General features: G+C 41.2%; 1 protein-coding gene across 11 annotated transcripts in view; it reads left to right on the forward strand.

The window, feature by feature from the left end:
- The window catches only part of BMPR1B (bone morphogenetic protein receptor type 1B), a 519,526-nt gene that overhangs the window by 360,132 nt on the left and 137,669 nt on the right, over positions 1-21,725 (forward strand). For all 11 annotated transcript variants that reach the window (XM_006036257.3, XM_006036258.3, XM_014526010.2 and 8 more), the window contains one exon: positions 6,327-6,521. In XM_006036257.3, coding sequence (XP_006036319.1) covers positions 6,449-6,521 — 73 coding nt within the window. In that variant the 5' untranslated portion in view covers positions 6,327-6,448. The remainder of the gene's footprint in view (positions 1-6,326; positions 6,522-21,725) is intronic.

A 21,725-nucleotide genomic window follows, 5' to 3' on the forward strand; every position in this document is an offset into this window, starting at 1 on the left:
CCGGGGCCCCCCAAAGCTCAGGACCCACAGCCGCTTGTGTGGGCAGGCTCTGCTGAGAAAAGAAAAAGAAAGCGGAAAGCTGCCTGATCTTTTTTTTTTCTGCAGAGCCTGCCCACCTCTTCTGCAGCCTGGGGGCAAGCTGCTGGTAGGCCGAGCTGCAGGGGGGGCCCAGACCTTCTCTCCATGGCAGCAGAGCCCCCAGGTGGCACCCACTCACTACCAGCCCACCCAGGTGGCCCCAGGGGGTGCCGCCACCACAGAGGAGAAGAACAGGGCTCCCCACAGCTCAGGGGCTGCTTAGCCTGATGGCAGTTCGACCCTGGCTGTGGAAGATGCGGGCAGGCTCTGCAAAGAAAAGAAAATGATTGGGCCCCTCTTGGCTAGGGACAGAAATTACACATAAACTGGTATAAGCGATCAGAAACCAGTTCAAGTCTGTAAACAACAAAAGTTCAGTGAACAGAAACTATTTGCAAAATGGCCTAAACTGGTTTAAGATAAACCTAGATGGATTTAGTATTAGATTTAACTGATTTAGGTTAAATCAGTTTATTGAATTTCTGTCCCAGCTCCTGTCCAGATTCACATTAATTCACAGTCCCCCACCATTCCAGGATGCTTTGCACCTTCCCTGCAAATCCCCCCCTTGCATGGTGGGCAGGCTAGCCTTGGCCCAAGCTGTCTCCTCCAGCCAGGCAGGGAAGCATGCTCCAGCTCCCTCAAGTCTCTTGCCTCAACCATTGCAAGCATGTGGCTGCATTTCCAGAAGCAAAAGTGAATGTCTGTCTATTTGTTCATCAGTTCAATCTGCACATTTTAGATTAACCTGTGAAGATTAAATTAATTTAGCCTTGGGGTTTTTGACTGTATGTACTTAGCCCTTATGTCATTGAGTCCAGTCCCCTTCTATTGCAGATAATCATGATATTAAATCTGTCATACATTAAGCTCCATCCCAAAAATAGTTTCTTTCCCTTAGTTATCTGGATCCTTCATGGGCACAAGGAAAAATCAATGGCAGAGAGAGAAATATAATCTATAATCTATATCTATTAGCTTTTTGGCAGGCATGCCACAAATCAGCCTTGCACCTTCCCCAAGTGCCACTCTGATCCCCTTTCTCTCTTGGATTTGCTGCTTTGTTTTCTGCATCCTTTCCTTGTGCTCCTGGCCTGACCTACTGCTTGGCTTTCTGCTTTCTGCCCGATCTGCCATTGTGTTGCCTTCCCCCTCCCTGATCTGCCACATGCCACACACAGAGGATGTCCATGCCACTTGGTCCATGCCACTTGGTGCACTTGTACTGCAGGTTGACCACCACTGATCTACATAATACAATGATGGACATACAGTACTAGTAAAATCTGATTTAGATGGAGAAGTTATTGACTCCCCGTCTTATGTGTTAGCCACAAACAAAAAAGAAATCTCCACTGCTAATGCATTAACAGCCTCATAATTTGATATGACTGGTAATTAGTATAGAAAAGGACTTGGTAATAGTAAGTTAATGTTGTATAGGTCATGATTTTGTGGGTGTTCTACAGTATATAGGTTTTGCTTCCAAGTCTGCCTCTCTCAACGTTTGTAGTTTCCATACTTCTATGCCTTTAATCTCTCTCCTTAGTGAGCCAGCATCTCTAGCCCAAACTCATCTGAATAGGTTGCCAACTGCAAGAGAACACTGGTGCTCAATCTTTTTGCCCTTTGGGTTGGCTGGGCAGTTCCTGTTCCCTCCACAGTCCGAATCTGACCAGTGGGCCCAATACAGCTGCACAGAGGGGAGAGAGAGTCTGCCCAGCCACATGGGGAGAGGGGGCATGGCCCGGCCCAGATCCAGCTGCATGGTTGGGGGAGAAAGGGGAATGGCCTAGCTCCCAACCCAGATGCAGGGCTTGGGAGTTTGGCATCAGGGGAGGGTGGCAGTATTAATTGCCACTGCTGCCCTGCTACCAAATTTCCTAACCTCTTGGGAGCCTTGCAGGCTAGATGTCACAGCTCTGTGAACAGGGGGGTGTGTGTCTCTGATCTACACTCTCTTGCAGCCCCGTCTGTAGCTGAGCTTTGTGGCATCATCTAATATTACTTCTACCACATGTTTTGTTTTTAAGAATTTTTCACTAGTACTAGTATGTAGCATATCTCTGGCAATTGATATCTGTTGACATATTCACCCAAGATTTTAAACTTGATCTTAGAAACACATACTCTCTTTGGTGCTCTCACTTGCCTCCTTTCTGATGATGGTGGAGCTCAGAGCAAAGTGTAGTCTCCTTGGTTTCAGAGTATTCTAATTAGCTTTTTTCCTCCTGTGAAAGCATTTTTTTAGATTCAAAGCTACAATTGCAGGCTTACAGGCTAACATAGTACTCTCTGCTCATACTATCTCCCATCCTATTATCTTCTGCTTTTCACTTTAAATATCTTCCTCACTCACAAGGACTTGTGCTGTGATAGCCATCCTAGTGTTTAACAGTGCAGAGATTGGTACAGAATAGCATATAGCACTCCTTCCCAGGCAGTTAAGCATTTAGGGGCACATTCTGTTCTTTTCTTATGCCAGGTTCACATTCAGTTTCTGAGTACATACATAGCCATTCACGTGTGTAGAGCTATGAACACAGGAATAAAGTGCCTGCTTGTGAGGTAACTGGCATTTTTGGGACTTAGATGGCAATGTAGGTGACTAAATCTGGTCACCTAAGCATGCAGAAAATAATGGAATACCATACTGATTAGCAGGAATCCTGATTTTCTTTGTTTAAAAATCATCAATTCTCTGATAAAAATCACAAATTCTCTTATTAAAAACCCCCAGTCCACATTTTTCATGATTAAAATGAAATGCCATTATGTGTAAAGGCATCGGTTGAACATAATGTTTTATTGATATATTTACAATTTTAAAGCAGTTTGGAAGCCTATCAGTGCCTCAATCACCATAATAAAATTAATTTGAACACCTATACATTTTGGCATTTGATTTTGGATTTTTTATCATGGAAAATCAGAGCTCCCCCTGCACCCTTCTCTCACTAGGGGGTCTAGCCATGGTTGTCCCCCTGCTGCTTTGTGGCTCTCAGTAGCCCTGATATGCTGGTGCCCTGCCCAAGCCATTGCCCCTCACTCCTGACCCACAGTCCCGCAGCCCTGTTGGTGCCTGTCACTCCCACCCACAGCCCCCCTGGACCCTGCTGCTGCCCCTCACTCCCCACCCACAGCCCCTGCCCTACCAGTCCTGCTGGAGAGGGCACCCAGCTGCCAGAGCTACAGGGCCAGGGACTTGGGTCCACAGCCCCCGTCCCCCCACAACAGTAAAGGAGCCATGGCTGCCACCCATGGGAGATGACGGCTGCTCCAGCGGAGCAGAACATGGAACCTGGCTCCCCCTCCCCCCTGGGTAGCATGGACAGAGTGGACCTCGTCGGGGCGGGTGCGGGCTGCCCTCTGCAGGCTTGGGCTCCCATCCTGCTGCCCTCCCTGTGGGGCTTCCACATCCCAGCAGACGGGACCCAGGACAGCAGAGCAGAGCAGGGCCAGGCGGGGTAGCTCAGTGTCATCACTGACAGCCACGTGCTGGCGAGGCTCCCCCTGTGCTCCCAGCAGCAACAGGGGTGGCAGTGTGGGATTGTGCCACCTGCTGCTGCTGGGCAGGCAGGGGGTGCTTTGCAATGGTGGCACGTGACTCGCAGTGGTGGCACTGAGTTTCTCGACCCCACTCTGTCTTGCTGCACTGGGTCTCACCTGCTGGGCTGCAGAGGCCTGGGGGGAGGGGAGCAGGGCAGGAAGCCTAAGCTCACAGTGGGCAGGCTGCACCTGCTCCCCACCTTGCACGCAAATCAGGGGGCACATGCTCCCCATGCCCTTCCCAGGAGTATGCACAGCGATGGGGAGCCAGACCCACTGCTGCCCCCTGGACACCCCCTGGCCCCTTGCAGGCTGTAACTCCGCCAGGTTGCAGGGGAAACTCACCATTTCCTGCATTTTTCTCCTTTAAAGGAGAAAAGCTGGATTTTTCTCCTTAAATGAGAAAATCCAGGTTCATTGCATATTTCCATGACAAATCCCTGATCCCTGCTGATTAGAATGGCCTGTTCAGTAGATTTTGATTGATAAAGGATATGGTTTCTTCATGAGATGATTGTGTGTGTGTGTGTGTGTGTGTGTGTGTGTGTGTGTGTGTGTGTGTCTATGTATCAGGAACAAGTTTAAATTGGCATCAGCATTTGATTAAACTCTATCCTAAGCTCTGTTTGTGAGCTGTGTAAAGAAACTTGGATGGCACCTTTGGAAGAAAGCATATACATAAAAATTAATTAATTAAAATTAATTAGCAGCTAGGATCACATTTTTCAAATGATGAAAAGTTTGCAGCTCAGAGTAAACACTGTTTAGGCTAGAAACATACATGTTGCTTTATTTCTGTACTTTCCAATTCTGTATGTGAATGGCTTGAAGTGATCTGAAGAGAAACCAGAGTGACGTTATATGTTTTATGTGGAGGATGAATATGCAGATCTGCAATACAGTTGCTTTATAAGGTAATAGTGATAAGTTAGGAAGTAAAGAATTGAAACAAATGTTTAAAAAGTTAAATAAAAACATAATTTATTCATGGGCCCCAAGTAATTCATGCTAATGCCTGGGAATCCAAAGGTAACATTACACAATTCCCAAATAGCTTGTGAAGTCCTATTTCTACCAGGCTTATATCTGATTATTCTTACAATAAGTAAGTCTTTATTCCATTGTTGCTTATTGTTTATTTGTACAGTAGTATTACTGAAGGGCTCAAATTGGGGGGGGGCTAGATATCATTTTCCCAGGTGATGTGTAAAAATATAACAAAGAGGTGATCTCTGTTCTGGAGAACCTAAATGTGTCTACTTTTAGAGTGTGGGACTATTCAAGTAAGAGTAAGAGAACCTTGCCCACTGAGACGCCAAAGCTCTCAATGACTACAGTGGTATAGTATCTTAATTGAACAAACATAATAAAAAAGCAAGACTAATGCATCACAAAATGTATTTTCCTCATTTATTTAGACAATTGTAATGTATTTTAATTATTAATGATAATATATCAATATGTAGTAATAAATGTACAGTACTGTAGTATATTTGTGAATATACATGAGGAATATGAGCTCTCAGTGCTATTAAATCTTTGCTCAGAGGTGGTGAGGCTGTCAGTCCATTTTTGTAGGTGGATTAATAAGGTTATTCAGTATTTAAGGGTTTTTTTATTGCAATGCTAATTTTTGCAGCCTTTTCTTTTTCCTTCTCAGTATATCAAGACCAGGTGGGGGTGTGGGGAGAGCTGATCCTAGCTGGTGTTAAATTCTGATGGATCCATTGGACCTATGTCGGTTTACACTAGCTGTGGATGTATTCCAAAAGCTATAGCAGAGTATAAGACAACAGATAAAGTGCAGTAACCTTTATATCTGTATAAAATGAAAAGAACAGGAATTTGGAACTGTGACTGTGCTGTATTCTTTCTAACTTTATCATTGTAAAACTCATCTCTCCCCACCCCACCCCCATGCCCCTCCTTCCTTCTCTTTTTTTTCCTTCTACCTTCCTCCCCCTCTTTCTTCCCCCCCCCCCCCCCCCCCCTTCTTTCCCCCCCCCCCCCTCCCCTTTCTGGAAACTACTGTGACCAAATACATAGTTTGGGTAGATTTAATTTAATGAGATCTGTATACATTTCTACTTCATATAAGTTTACTGCAGTTTCATATAACTTATACACATGTACAGAATCTCACAGACTTTTTAAAAAGTGTATTTACAGTTTTCCTATAAATAACAATGAATATGCAAAAAATGGAAACTTTATCTTACACTCACAATGTGCAGACACAGCCATTCTGAATCTCCCTGATTCTGAATCTCCCTGATTGTTCCTAGCCATTCCCTGTTATTGTTGCAGAGCAATCCTTAATATTGGGAATTCACAAGAAAACTGTGGTGTGATTTAAAGTAAAAGGAATAGGCAGCGCTTAATTTGTAAAGTAAACAATTTACAAGTAGTCTGACAGGAGGCTTTTGCTTGCACCCACTTGAAAACCTCCAGTGAAATTTCAAGGCTTGGTTTTTTGTATGTGTAAAGTAAAGAGGGAGTTAAAGACTCGTCCGGCTGCAGCTTCTAAGTTTACACAAATCCCTGTGCGGGCAGTCAATCCATGCTCCTGTGTCAGGAATCCAGTCCAGCTTGGGATCCTTGCTGCCCTTTTGTTGTCCTCCCCACGAGGTGATCAATTGAGGTCTATGTGGTGACAGAACCAGTTTGTAACAGGCTTGTCTTTCACATTCTCATCTTAGGCTTGCTGGCAGACTTGTCTGAGGACCTGACAGAGCCGTACCAAAGGACTGTCGTGAAATACGGAAAGAAAAGAAACAGGAGACTAACACGGGCAAATCAGAATCACTCCTCTCCTGCTGCAATGGGTTGGCTAGAAGAACCTTACTGGCATCTTCACATTTCCTTGATCATGCTGCTATCCATGCATACCAGGGGTAAGAAGAAAAAGTATTTGGCAATGTAGTTATGGCAGGGGGATGAACTTAAGATAACAGCTCACTGTTCAATTATATTAATGAAAGGAAAAGCTTAGAAGGGTGTCTCAGAACTTAAGAATTTCCAAACCACAGTGCACTGTGTGAAAGTACAGTATTAACTACTGCATATACGTTACATATTTAGGTAGCATGACTGAATTGCAAGGATGTTATCAGAAGGATACAGTAGAAGCTTTTCATTAAAACAGGAGTCTGAGGCACTTTTCAAACAGTTTGGACTAAATATGTAAATATGTAAATGATTCTCTTGATGCATAGAGTTGGTACAATCAGCCAACATATTTATGGATACAGTAAATGATAGCTCCAAGTGATGTTTTCTTTTTGATGTGATTATTTGAGCATGTTATATGGTTAAAGAAAGATCATTTTAACAGCCACCTTAAATTAAAACTGTTAAAGATTATGAAATATAGATTCAGTTTTAATTTTATGCACTTCATAGCTTGAAATAGATGAATTGGCTTACAGTAATTTGCAAGGGGTTAATTTTTAAAGTAATGTATTTTCACAAAAGTTTGCAAATAATTTCTGGAGACATTCTTTGTCTTTTCACTTGCTTATTTTCATCATGTAACAATAAGTTATCAAGCTAATTTTACATCACAAAAGAAAAATAAATATGCACTGCAAGGAAGGATTTTCTTTCTTCCCATAAATTAGTCGATTCCGTTTATTAAACAGTTAAACTTTCAGTGACCTCACCTACAATCCATCAGTACTGAACATAGGTTTTTCTGATTCTTTAGAGATTCTTACTGTTCCCTAATAGGACATGATACAGTTAAACCTAATGACCTGAAGAAACAGCAGTAGCACACTTGTTTAGTCAATTTGCTCTGGAAGGTTTAGTGTAGTAGGAGGGTAGGAATGGAAAGAGTAGGAGAAAATTAACTTCATTGAGTCTGTACTAACTATAGCACTGTGAAGCCAAATAAAACCTTGCATCCAAACCTCTCTGGAGTTTTCTGAATTTTAGAACCAGAGCTGATCTTCCTGCTCCCCAGTTAATTATCTCACCAAATTAGTGACCCCCTTTACCCTTTAAAGTTTAGAATCTGGTTCTTAGGTGAGATGCTTAGACCCAGAAAATTACGTTTATATTATATGAATGGTATATGTGTGTGTGCACACATGCTTATATAAAGGCCTATATAAAGGCATATATATATATATAAAAAGGCTTTTGTATATATAATAGGTTTCTGTCTCTCATATATATGGCATAAAGGCTTCTCCCTTCTTAAGATTCTACATAGGAGTAATGTGAAAAAATCTTGCATAGTTAAGATGAAGTGCTAAATCCAGTTTAACTATTCGGTTTAAGACTGTTTGGACAACATGATACCTGAGCAAGGAAGCAGACTTTTGTAGATAAATTGGAGGTGTCACACTTTATTTTCAGCGTGTGCATTTATAGGGAGAGCTCACTACTCCTTCAGCACCCTCTGCTGCCTGCTAAGGGAGTTTAATTCTACTCAGCTTCTCATGAAGATCTCCATCAGCTCTTCTGACAGGCTTCTGAGTATTTAAAGACTCTGTTTCTAGTTCAAATTTTATTTATCCTCCTATTCTTTTGAAAGTTTGGATGCATGGATGCAAATTCCCCTTCCTTTATCTCACATGGCTACTTGGAAAAAGATTTTTTTTGTGTTATTCCAGAGGTTTAGGAAGCTTTCAAAACATACTTTACTGTGGGTGAAGCAAAACTGTAGACTAGTTGCTAGGTTTATTAAAAATATGAGTTCCTATGTGTGTATGAGATCCTGTTAAAAAATAGGCCTATAAACTAGTCTACAGTTTGCTTCACCACAGAGACACAGGGTCTCAATGGCATACCTGACCTTCAGGTCAGTGAGATATGAGCATTTATAAGGGTATAGATCAATTTATAGAGGAAACATGTAGGGAGTTTGTAAAAGACTTGCACATACTATATATATATATATATATATATAATTTTTTTATTTATTTGTTTTTTTACCATAAGAGATCCAGGTTGCTTGTCTTGGTAATTTTAATTGGATTAAAATAAAATAAAAATGTCAAATAGAGAAAAACAAATCTAAAAGAAAATTAAAAGCTAGAATCATACAACTTATCAACAGTGTAACTACATGTGTTAGCAGGAGTCTATGCCATACTTTAGCCCCAGCTACAAATGCTCATGAATTCATGTTTCATTTGGAACTGTCTTTCAACATATAGTCATTTACGAGTCAAATCGTGCCTTGAATGACGAACAGCTACACAGAGTTTGTAATGATTGGTAATTAGCTCACCAGGAGGCTTCTTGCTGTCTTAGAACGTGTTTGTTAGTTGTCACTGTTTCTCTAAGCAAGAGCAGCATGCCTCTGCGTATCTTAACCAATCTTTGCTCATGCACATTGAAGTAGGTGCTTTCATCTGTCCCACATCCTCCTAAACACTACTTTAATGGTCCAGTGCACCATTTCTGAATAACCCTTGGTGCATATCTCTGCATGGGAGAGGTACTGGCACATTTGTGCATGCTGCATGTGTTCCATTTTCCTTGTCTGTTGTGATGCTGCTTTGTTCTTTATTTCTTGTATATTGTGCAACCAGAGATTAGCCCAGGCCTTTGTTGATATTGTACTGTCTGTACCTGGATTATTTTTGTAAGGAATCTAAATATGGATTTTAAAGCAAAATTTGAGGCTTTTACATGTGAAAATTTGGCCTCCGTTTTTTAATATTAAAACAAAGGATAGTGCAGCAGTGCAAAGATCCGGCCTATTGAACCATTGGATCCAGTCCATGGACAAGGGGCTTCTGCTGCAGGTGATCTTATGTCACTGTGGAGGCAAGCAGTGGCTGGGTCCTAGCACCCAGCCTTCTCTGACCTAAGTGATTCTGGTATGTACCCAGAAAAGCCTGCCAGCCCTGGAATCTGTTGGGCTAAAATGTGTTGATTCTAGGTGAATAAAAAACAAATTTATACCCAGGAAAGTTATGGATGCTTTAAAGTATCTTAGGATCAGAGAGTTTCAGGGAAAAAACTTGTAGGAAGTGATGGTTATTAAAAAATAATGCATATTGTGGTAGCACAGCTGTGCCCCACTTTATCTAGTCAATGTACAAGCACAGGACAAAAAGACTGTGCAGTCTATGCAAAAAGACATTTGAAACTGCGTAGTCTGTGCCTCCAAGTGTGTAGAGTGTTCTTTCTTGCAACACATTTTCTAAGACATTGTCTAATCTAATTTAAAATGGCTCAAGATAGTGTGTTTCCACTGATTCCCTTGAGTGATTATTCTGTAGTCAGATAGGTAATTTTTACCTGTAAACATGTATATGCACTTCTCATGTGCTAATTTCAGAGGCAGTTGTGCCATGAATCAGAGAGCAGCTGAAGTTTCATCTTCTTGTAACTTAGGCCCATCATGTCATTTTGAACTGGGGAGAGGAGAGTAAAGTGACATATCAAATTAAATTGCAGAACTTATTCTCTGGGGTGTATACTGAATGATACTTAAAAATGTCAAGTGTTCTGACAAATTTTCAGCAACAGATATTTGAGCTGACATTTAAAGTTTCAGGAGACTAATTTGTAAGGAATTCTTTACTTTTCAAAAACAGGCTTAGGAAATACATTTAGTGGTTGAAAATTCAGGCATAAGAAATGAGCGTGGAGGGTTTCTAATTGGACAAAATTGAAGAAAACACATACTGAGATGAACGAAGGGAAAATGTTGAAAAGTCGTCTTCTTGAAACCACCTCATATTTAAAAAAAAATCTGCAGGCCACAATTATCCCAGCAAAGCCAAGTTCATTATAGAAATGAAAAACAGTTAAAAAAAAATACAGCAAAGGAGGCTGAGGGGTAAAGATACATGTATGTTATAGGGTAAGTTATTGCTTTGGGAAAACCACATGTATTGTTGGAGCTCCCCAGGAGTAGGTCAGGAAGCTTATTCTGACCAGATTTGAAGTTTGCTTTTCTGGTCGTCCCCCTTCTACCTGACCTCTAGCATTGCAGAGGAGAGGTTCTCATGCGTCCTATATTTGGACTTGCATACATTGCACACCACATTGTAACAATGGGATCCAGGTTGCTCAATACACATCCACCTCCATGGTATGTTTTCTCTTTCCATGGTCCCTCTGATGAAAGTAGCTAGCACACAGCCATAAGTGACCCTCCATCCTTCCCTTTAGGGGCACAACAGTTATGGCATACTCTAGTCTTAAATCATTGTCTGTTAACTCTGTAGGCATTTGTGTTTTCTTGGCATTTCAAATTAATTTAATGTTTTCTAAAAGTGTTTGGATTTAATAGCCTGGGAGGCAAGCACCTTGTGGGAGAGTACATAAGTCTTTATAGATTGTGCACCCTGTTGTGTGCTTTAGCCTTGGCTTGTAGAAGAACTACCTTCAGAATGAATAGTTCTCTGTTGCATATGTGTTAATTGCACAGGGCCTTTGCATAGAACCAAGTTGTTAATTGCAGTTGCAATCTGGTAAATATATAAACCTAATGTAACAGAATTCTTTGATGTAATTACTTGTTATGCAGTTCACTGCCTAAGGGATTTAGCAGGCGGTACTATACTTTAGTTTCACCTCAAAAAATTCATGTTCACCTGCTGGTCAAACTGTCATCTGGCAAAGTTCCAGACCTCTTCTCCCAAACTGTGATACTTGCTCCACACCAATATATTGTAGTTCTGTCTTAGGATATAAACTCAGAAAAATCTTAGTTATAAGATACAAATCGACTTTCTTAGGTAATGTAAAAACTAATAACTGTGTCAGGGAACATGAGGATAAATGACCCTAGAATATGTTGCTGTAGAAGTTCATAGGCAATATAGTTATGACATGCATTTAAAGTAATAATTTTTAAGTGTAAAATGATCCTAGTTACCATATGGCAAAATATACTGAAAGTTTGAATGGTTAAGGCTCACACAGCTGCTAAATGCATAAGTAAGATCGTGTTTAAGAGTTTTATACTACAGCTATTATGTGGCATTCCCAGCTATTAATCTCCCACTATTAATCTGTAGTAAAAAGCAGCTTGTGGTAAGCATCACAGATGCTCGAAATTTGATCTCTCTTGCATTGTACCTGAGGGGAAAATGGCAAAATTTTGGTGTCTCAACTTTTTTCTTTCTTTCTTTCGGTGTTATATTATACACAGGTGTAACATTCCAAAAACAGTTCAGTGCAAACAGGTCAAAAGGTAGCATTGTTTAAACTATTTGTTACAAGGAAAATATCCACATGACATCCATTACTTAAACTAGTACCTTTAGTGGCTGATATAAAAATAATTTGATAAGGTTACATGAAATGTATAAATTAAGGTAGTGAATTTAATGCATGTTTGTTGTTTGTTTTAACTACAGGATTTGGTATTTTATTTATTTATTTATAATTGTGTTCCATTTTGAAGCAGCAGCTGTTTACTTGCAAAAGAATGTTTTTGTAACTAATCCTTCAGGCTGGTCAGGTTTCTATTTATTTTTCTTCCAGATATAAACTAAACAAAGAAAACATTTCTCATCAGTGTGTTTTACTGTATGGTAGTATCAATTACTATACACCTGGCAAGAAAACTTTCAGATTAATTTTCAGATTGTCCCAACTTTCATTTTCTGTAGATTGCATATGTTCAGTGCTTCCTAACTTCCTAAATCCAAATATAATATGGGACACAGACTCAAATAAATGGCAGAAAAAGTAGTAGTGCAGGATTCTAATTAGGTCATACTTTTACAGCCCAGGTAGCTTACTGTATCTGCAGGCAGATTTAAATAGTTATGTGTCCAAATTAAAATAATGAAGTCCACAAGGACCATACATGTACACACTAAAATGTAGGTGTAAAAAAAAAAAGTGGTTCTGAAAACCTGAAATGGAATTATTTAGGATTAATTTTGGCAAGGTATAAAGACCACTGTATGTAACCTCTCTTTACCATAAATAATTCAAGATATTTCAAATGGAAGAAGAGAGGTTGCTTTAAGAGTAAAGGAAATGTAGTGTTTGTGATGTAAAATGAGCCACCTGTGATGTTCTGTTTCTGTCTCTTCCACTGATGGGCTGATCTTAGCCAAATCACTTATTTTTTCTCTGATTCTCAGGAACATTGTGAGACTTATTTTGCAGTCCACAAATGAAAGGCGCTATTCAGATGCAAAACAGTGTTCTGAATAATTAGGATGACATTTTCCAGTTTAGAAATACTCTTTTTATAATAGTGCTCTGCAGAGATCCCAGGCCAGTCCTGGGTGAATATGTCAGCAGATGCAAAGTATCCCTGGAGCCAATGCAGTAAAGCAGGGGTATTGAAGATACAGTCCACAGGCTGGAGTCACATCATCTAACTTCTGGCAGTGGTTCTGGATCTCAAGTTGACCCACACATGGCATGTTCAGTTCCTGGGACATGTGATGCATGCAGGCTAGGGACAGAAATTACACACAAACCAGAAACAGTGATTAGAAACTGGTTCAAATCTGTAACACAGTACAGGTTCAGTGCACATAAACTGCTTTCAAGATGGTTGAAACTGGTTTAAGATTAGCCTGGATGGATGATGAAGTATCAGATTTAACTAACCTCATCCCTAACTAACCTCATCTCCCTTATCCAGGTGGTGAGTTACCAGGTCCCCTCCAGATTCAAGTTAACTCACAGTCCCCCAGCATCCCAGGATGCTTTGTACCTTCCCTTGCAGGGTGGGCAGGGTAGTTTTGGCCCAAGCTGTCTGCTCCAGTCGAGCAAGGAGACATGACCTGGTGCCCCCTGGCCAGTGGTGCAGCCCCATATGCCTCCTTTTCCATCTTAGATTTTCAGGCTCATGTCCTTGTAGGCTGTAGGGCTGAGACTGCTCTCCTCTGCTGCCTCCTTTGCCATGGTTTCTGCCTTACTTCCTTTGTCTATCTCCTGACGTTCAGGTATAGGAAATCTGTGACTTACGGCTACATTCTGCGAATACAACAAGCCATAAAAATCCCGCTTACCTTTTCTGGGCTTACTTATAATGTGCCACTGGATGTATGCAGGAATGGCTAGCATACACTGAGTGGGCTGACAGCCCTTTCTTCAAGTGGTTTGGTGCATTGGTGTGAACAGGTTTGCAGCATTTTGGCATTGATTCTGAGAATGCAAAGGAAGGAAAGGAGCCATTAACAATCAGTTGTGCAGAGACAAAAGAGAGATGGCCTTGAGAGTGATGCCTCATAAGAGCTGACTTCTGCAGCAGGCCAGTTTAACAAATATTCCAAGAGCCAAAGGAGCCCAGCTGCAGGGGGCCAGGCAGCTGTGGTCAGGAACAAAGAGGTGAAGCCTTCAAGGTGCAAACTTGCTGTGGTGGAGCTACTGGAGGAGGAACCGTTGGGACCACATGGAGACATCATGACTGGACCCAGGGAACCTGACCATGATGTTGGGTATAACTCGAGGTGGACACTGCTGACCAGCATCATATTCATTCATACAGTATGTGCTCGTGGACAAGGGAGAGTGCTGCATGGGGTTTTTGATGTTAACATAACATCATAACATAACATAACAAGTCCGGGTGTCCAGGACTTACCTGATGTTGACTGTTTGCATGCAGCTGAGATTTCCCCTAGACAAGCCAGTGCCACTGAATGGCCAGCACCATGGTGTGCAGGACGATATCCCTTTTCATTCTGTGACCCAGTCCTCTTTCAAGAGTCCCACTCTGCTCCCTATCCTGGTATCCAGTCATTCTTTGATGCCCTAGGTGTCCCAGCCCTGTCTGGATAGGTGCATTCTGTTCCCTGGCCTTAGTTTCCTACCTGAGCTGTCCCTAAACTGTCTCTATCTCCTACATGGTACCCCCTAGTCCACTTTACTTCCTAGTTGATTCCCTTGCCTCCCAATCCCTGCATGTCCTGTATCTAGCTGTCTGCTCTCTTTGTCTAGGGACAGACATTACACATACACCAGTTTAAGTGATCAGAAACTGGGTTAAACCTGTAATGAAACAAATGTTCAGTGTACATAAACCAGTTTGAAAATGGCTGAAACCGGTTTGAGATAAACCTGGTTGAATGTAGTATCAGACTTAACTGATTTGGCTCAAACCAGTTTATGCAATGTCTTCCCCAGACCCCTTGCTGGTTTAAGATAAATCAGACTCCCTCAGCATCCCGGCATGCTCTCTGGGCTGGGCAGGGCTCTCTACTCCACAGCAGGGCTGGACCCTCCCCTCTGCCCCCTGGCTGCAGCTGTGGTAGAGACTGTAGCTGCTCCCCCCTTCCCCCTCAGCACTCCCTGCTAAGCAGGAATTCCCCCCTCCCCTCCAACTTTTGGAGAGATGTCTGTGTGTTAGCTAGCAGACCACATGCTGGGTATAGTCTGTGCTGAATCAACAGATAGCTGGTAATGCCCCTCTGTTGTTTTCTTAATGGGATGATAAACACTGAGTTAGGGGTGATAAATAAACAGTGTTATCAATTCCCTGCTGGACTAATCAGAGCATCCTGCTGGGGCCTGGCCATGCCCCCCCCAGCTCAGTCCTGTAGAAGGGAAGAGAGGGCTGCTCTAGCACCCCTGCCTTTTAGCCTGAGCCACTGCAGGCATGTGCCTACATGTCTGGGATGTCTGTGCAGTTACAAAGTGATTTAGTCTAGCCAGGTTAGACTAACCTGTAATTATTGAATCAATTCAGGCTTTTTGAATGTCTGTCCCTAGCCATTAGGGTCACTCTCAGTTACCTCTCTTATGTAGCCTGGCTCATGCTTACTCTGCCTGCTCATTGCCTTACCCCTTGTTTGTAGTCTAGGTTCAGATTTTCTGCAAAGCAGTGCAGCAGCTGCGCCTGCAGCTGCACTGCTGTGAGTAGCTATGTACTGCCTAGTCCTGCTGAGTTGGGCTGCCTAGTCCTGCTGCCTAGTTCTGCTGGTTGCCTAGTCCTGGACTTGTTTGGGCTCTGAGCAGCCCCTTGATGCCCAGAAGAGTGAAATAGAATTGCTCTGGGGTCCAAGTGGCCACTACATCCCTCCTGAGATGAACAGGATCTCTACGGGGCATACTCAGTGGTCACTGTTGTAACTAGGTAAGGCATTTAGCTGAGTAAGTGCAATTCAGTTCTGGAAAAAAGGGAAATCGAATTGCACTTAAGCAGCTAGTTAGACAAGTGGTTTATAAGGAGCCTTTTTGCATCTGGCAAAATTGGATTCTGCCTTCATACTTATCCTGCCAAGTGCTGGATCTGGATTTGAGGCCTAGAGGTGTGTTCTGACGTGGCAAGCGCTACATTTGTAGAATTTCTACTTAAGTCTCAATTGTTACATATTCAGAGCTTGCACATGAATAATTTAAGTGGACTGAAATTGGTTGCACAAGTAGTTAACCTAAGTAGCTGAGTGGCCTTGATTAAAGGGTACTTAAGTCTAAGTAATCCCCATGAAAACAATGGAACTACTCCCTTGATTAAATACTTGGCTGAACTAGGGCCCTTGCCCTCATTAAAAGTAATAGGAATAATGTGTGCTACCACTTAGAAAGAGCAGAATAGACTCCTGCGTTTGAGGATAGAAAGCAAATGAATACACTTGATGGCTTCTACTCATACCATTTAATACATGTCAGTATTCTGCAGTGGATACTAACTGCAAAAAGTTATTTTCTAACCTTATTGATTTCAGTGACATCTGCTGGACTGTGGAGCCACTCTGATATCATTAGAAAGGCAATGATGTTATATCAGCAATTTCTTACAATATTGCTTCAAACACAAAATGCTAATGCAAACAGAACAGACAAATGTGCAATCTGAATGCTTATTATATTCTCTGCTGAATCCTGACACCCTATTGGCATGGCAGAGTAAACATTCTCTATTCTGACTATACAAAGATCCCATTAAAGAGAAATAAATATTTGTACCTTTAAAAAAAAAAGGTTTTGGAATATGTTACAAATGGTGAGGATAAGTCAGAACATCTAGGGTTGGTTTAGACGGTAACAGCATAACAATTTCATCTAACAGGAAAAACTACTATAGAACTCCTGTGGGTAGAAATTCCATACTGGAATAAAAAGAATATAGAACTGTACTACTGACCACCTGATCAGGAAGGTGAATGTGATTATGAAATGCTCAGGGAGATTAGATTAAGGAATTTTTTGTTGCAAAAATCTAGTTGGTCTAATAAAACATATCACCTCTACCATGAGTTCTGATTCCAGGGAGATTAGAGAAACTGCTAATAGCTACAAGATGTGGAACTAAAATTTCTGGTTGTGATATATGACTGCTTCCTGGAACAACTCATCTTTGAACCCACAACAGGAGAAGCAATTCTAGACCTGATCCTGAATAACACACAGGACCTACTTCAGGAGTTATCAGATGGTGAGCCACTCTGTAGTAATGACCACAACATAGTCATGTTTAACATTCTAAAGGGAGGGAATCAGCTGAAAATAGAACTTTAGGAATGGAAATTACACAAAACTGAGGAAGTTAGAAAGAAGTTTAAAGGAGCAGTCAAAAATGTTAAAAGCCTGCAAGGCAGTTTGGAAGCTGTTTAAAAATATCATATTAGAATCTCAGGAAAAGTTTGTACCATAGATCAGAAAGGGCACTAAGTGGACCATTAAAACCCCTGCATAGTTTAATTCCAAAATATAACCTAAATGTTCGTTGCTGGCATGAAAAGGTTCCTGGCTTGGCTCATCACTGGGCTCCAACCTCTTCGGGAGTCCCTTCTGCTCTTCTGTAACACAAAATCCTCTCTCCCAGGCAGTCTGGGCTGGCTCTTTTCTAGAGCTCTGCCTCCTGCGGCTCCTACAGCCAGAGTACCCCTTCTGGGCGAAGCCCTGGGCTTTTGAGCCTCTTCCTGGGTCACCTGACTCTCTACTTTTGCCCCAGGCCTGCCAATCACTGCCTATACCTGGGATGGGTGGCCATCTTATTTAAGGTCCCTTTTTATCATTAAGTCTGTTCAAAGGGCTGGCCTGGCCAGCAGGCCCTAGATTCCCTCCTCCGATCAGTAATGGGGCAGGGACCCCATTACACAAAGTTTAAGAGGCCATTCAAGGCAAAAAGATATCCTTCAAAAATGTATGCCCAAAGATAGAAAACAGGAAAACTCACAGAGTCTGGCAGGTCAAGTGTAAAAGTGAAAGAAGGCAGGTCAAAAAAGAATGTTGACGAGTGTCTAGCAAAATATGCTTAACTTAATCAATAAATTAAATACTATTAAGTCAGTAGGACTACATAGCATTCCCGCAAGAGTTCTGAAGGAACTCATAGGTGAAATTGCAGAATTGCTGGCAATAATATGTAACCCATTGTTACAGGCAGCCTCTGTGCCAGTGGATTGGTAGGTTGTCAACATAACACCCATCTTCAAAAAGGGCTCCAGAGATAATTAATCCTGGGTACTATAGACCAGTGAGTCTTACTTCCTCAAGTTGGTAGAAACTTTAATAAAAACTAAACTCATCAGTCACATGGACTGCTAGGGAAGATTCAACATGGATTTTGCAAAGGGAAATCCTGCCTCATCAACCTGCTTGAGTTCTTTAGGGTATCAACAAGTATCTGGAGAAGTGGGATCTAGTTGACAATACATTTGGACTTCTAAAACTCTTTCAACAAGATCCCTCACCAAAGACTTTTAAGAAAGTTGTTTTGCCTTGAAATTGGAGGGAAGGTTCTTTTGTGGATTAAAAGCAGGTTAAAAGATGAGAGGCAAAGGGTAGGGCTTTTAAATGGTCACTTTTCAGGATGGAGGAGGTCAAAAGCCCTACAAGGATCGTTGGACCCAGTTTTGTTTAACTTTTACATCAATGATCTGGAAATGGTGGTCCACGGTGAAATCTCCAGGTTTGGAGACTGTCAAATGATTCCAGGTAGTCAAATCCCAAGATTACTGAGAGGAGCTGCAGAAAGATCTCACCAGCATAAGTGAATGGGCAAATGGCAGATAAACTTCAGTGTAGTCAAGTGCAAGGTAATGCACCAGGGGAAAAATAACCTCAATTACATGTATACAGTGCCGGGTTCTGAACTAGCTGTTATGACTCAGGAAAGAGACCTTGGAGTCATCATCAGGGATCCTGGTTTTCTTTGATTTTAAAAAAAGTGACAATTTTCGGTTAAACAAAAGTAACCCCAAATCCACCTTTGTCCATGATTTAAATAAAACACTGCTGATAGATAGATAGATAGATAGATAGATAGATAGATAGATAGATAGATAGATAGATAGATAGTAGTGTTCCATTTAATCATGGGAAAACGTGGCTTTGGGGTTATTTACTTTTAACCGAAAATTGGGGATTTTTTTTTAAGTCAGAGAAAACCGGGATCCCTGGTCATCATAGATAATTCTTTAAAAATATCAGCTCAATGTGCAGGAGTGACCAAAAAAGCCAATAAAATGTTGGGTGTCATTAAGGAGGGAATTGAAAACAAAAAATAGATGTTATCACCATGCCATCAGATCCATGGTGTGCCCACATCTTGAATCTTGTACTGCTGTGGTCTCAAAAAGGATGTAGCAAAATTTAAAAAATGCAGAGAAGGGCAACCAAAATGATCAGGGGTATAAAGCTGATACTATATGAGGAGAGACTAAAAAGCCTAAGACCCTTCAGTCTGAAAAGGAGAAGGATCTGGAAGGATATGCTGGAAGTCTATAAAATCATGAAGGGTGCGAACCAAGTGAACAGGGAACTGTTGTTCACCAAGTCGCAGAATACTAGAACGAGGGAGTACCTGCTGAAATTAGTAGGAGACAGGTTTAATACTAAAAATTGAAAGTACTTTTTTATGCAACACATAGTTAACTTGTGAAATTCATTGACACAGGAAGTAGCAGAGAAAGATAGCATAGCCAGGTTCAGAAAGGGACTAAAAAATATATAAATGATACATCTATTAATAGCTGTTGAACAGAACAGTCTGAGAAATCTCCTCAGGCATCTCAAAACCAATGTCGGTGGATGCCAAGGAGGGTAATGGATGTGGGAATAGATCACTCTAGATGTATCTAGTTAGGTGTTCTTCCTGTATAGCATCCACTGCTGCCACATTTGGAGACAGGATATTGGGCTACATGGACTAATGATCTGACCCATTACGGCACTTCTTATATTCTTATGGTGTTTCTTGATATAAATGGTTGACATCTTTGTGGAGAGAATTGTCAAACAGTTCCATCAGCCTGGTCCTTCCAATGACCCAGTTATGTTGACAGAAGTCGTTTTTACAGTACAAGTACAAGGAGAGGTGAGTGAATTTTATTTTTCTTAGTTCATTGGGGTCAGGGAACTTTTAATTTCTGTGAGAAAAATACTGGACAGGCAGCCCTCTGTTAGTCCACAGAGCAGGTATAATGTTAGCAGTATCGGTGCAGGTTTACTCCAATTGCCTGCTTAGTGTTCTTTAGCTCTAAAGGCCCACTGGAAGGTGAGGTTGTTATTCTGTCTCTATTCTTCCTTTCAGTTGTGGGGTTCTGTTTCATTTTATATCTATTATTATTATTATTATATGATAAAAACTGCATACATTTTCTAATCCCTCAGCACATGGACAATTATATCAAGCAGACTTTTCAAAATAACAGATGGCTGAAGAGCCACAAAAAATTACTCCCAAGGCACAACATTAGCTCATGCTGTTGAATTAACTTGGAACTCAAATATAGTTCTGAGTAAAGAAATAACCTTTGCACTGTACACTGACACTGTATGTTCTGGGCTTTTTCAATCCACTAGAAAAAGTTAATTGCATCTCTTAACCTTTTAACAAGAATACCCCATGAGTAGTCCAAGATCAAACTAGGAACAATTAGCAGAAGAATTCTAGAGCCTCTCCACTGACTACATGTTGCATAAGGAAGAGTGCTTGTGCGTCAGCTAGGTTTAGACCATTTAGAGCTGCCAGCTGGGCTGGTGGCCTTTGTGTGGACATTTCTCATTGTAAAATCAACTGATACTTTTGCAAGTTTTTTCAAATATGCTACCTTAAAGTCATGAAATAGTAAATAATTCCCCTTAGCTGTATTCCCCTTGCTGATCTAATTCTACAGAGCTGTGAATCCATTATCATTCCTCTAAGCTGTTCAGTCCCAATTTTATTTTAAATCGATTTGGTATTTTCATTACTGATTTTTCCTAACATTTTTTTGCTTCCATGAGTATTTTTGCGCAAATCACCAAAGGAAAGCTATTATGTAATCTGAAGAAGCATCTAAAAATCAAAAGTATTTATTTTGAATTAGATGGGTGCTTATCCAGTACAGTGCCTCAAAATTTATAATAGTTCATTTTTTCATTCCGTTAGTGTTAGATGTCAAATGTTAGAGTATCATTCCATGTATAGTACTGTATGTGATGATGGCTTTGTGCCAGCCCCCAAAATACTAAGCTCTTACACAAGAAAAAAAGTAACCATAAAATTTCATTTATGCATGTAGTTTAAAAATGCTTGATATGCTAGCATCAAAGTCTGTAGTCCTGGTTGCCATTTCTGGAATGCATGGTTTGAATGAAAGCTAATCATCCTGCATGAAACATAAGCATCTCAGAGGCTAATGTGAATACCATTGCTATAACCTAACTTGTTGAGGTGAAAAATGTGGTTTCCTGTCTTCATTCGAAAAAGTGTTTTCCAGGCTTACAAACATACATCCTGTAAATTTAATTTTCATAAATATTTCATCTTTTTCTTATGCTCAATTTAATCTATCAAAGCTACATATTGTAGGAGACATCTGGGATTCTGCTTAAGCAGCTGGGTTTAATTTGCTAAGGCTTTCTAGCAAATTTCTGTTTCTTGCCAACAGCAGAATTGCTTGGTGGCTTTGCAAGAACATTGGGAGTGCAGCACATGAAGCCTGGGTTTGGGAACAAGTGGCTGCAGTTCTTTTCATTAAGTGGAATGATAAGTGTTAAGTTTATGATACAGTGTCCTAGCTTAGGGGTTTTCAACCTTTTTTAACAAGTGTACCTTCTGTCTCAAAGTTTCAGCTCATGTACCCCTTTATATTTTTTTCTTGGGGGCAGCAAATTGAAGCCCCAGTGATGAGGGAGGGAACGAGGCAGGGGCAGGGGCTTGGGTGAATGGGGCCCTGGCCAGGCAGGGTGGTGGGACAGTCGGAGCCCAGTGGCTCTTCCGGGGG

This window comes from Alligator sinensis, unplaced genomic scaffold (genome assembly GCF_000455745.1).
Source record: "Alligator sinensis unplaced genomic scaffold, ASM45574v1 scaffold525_1, whole genome shotgun sequence".
NCBI lineage: Eukaryota > Metazoa > Chordata > Crocodylia > Alligatoridae > Alligator > Alligator sinensis.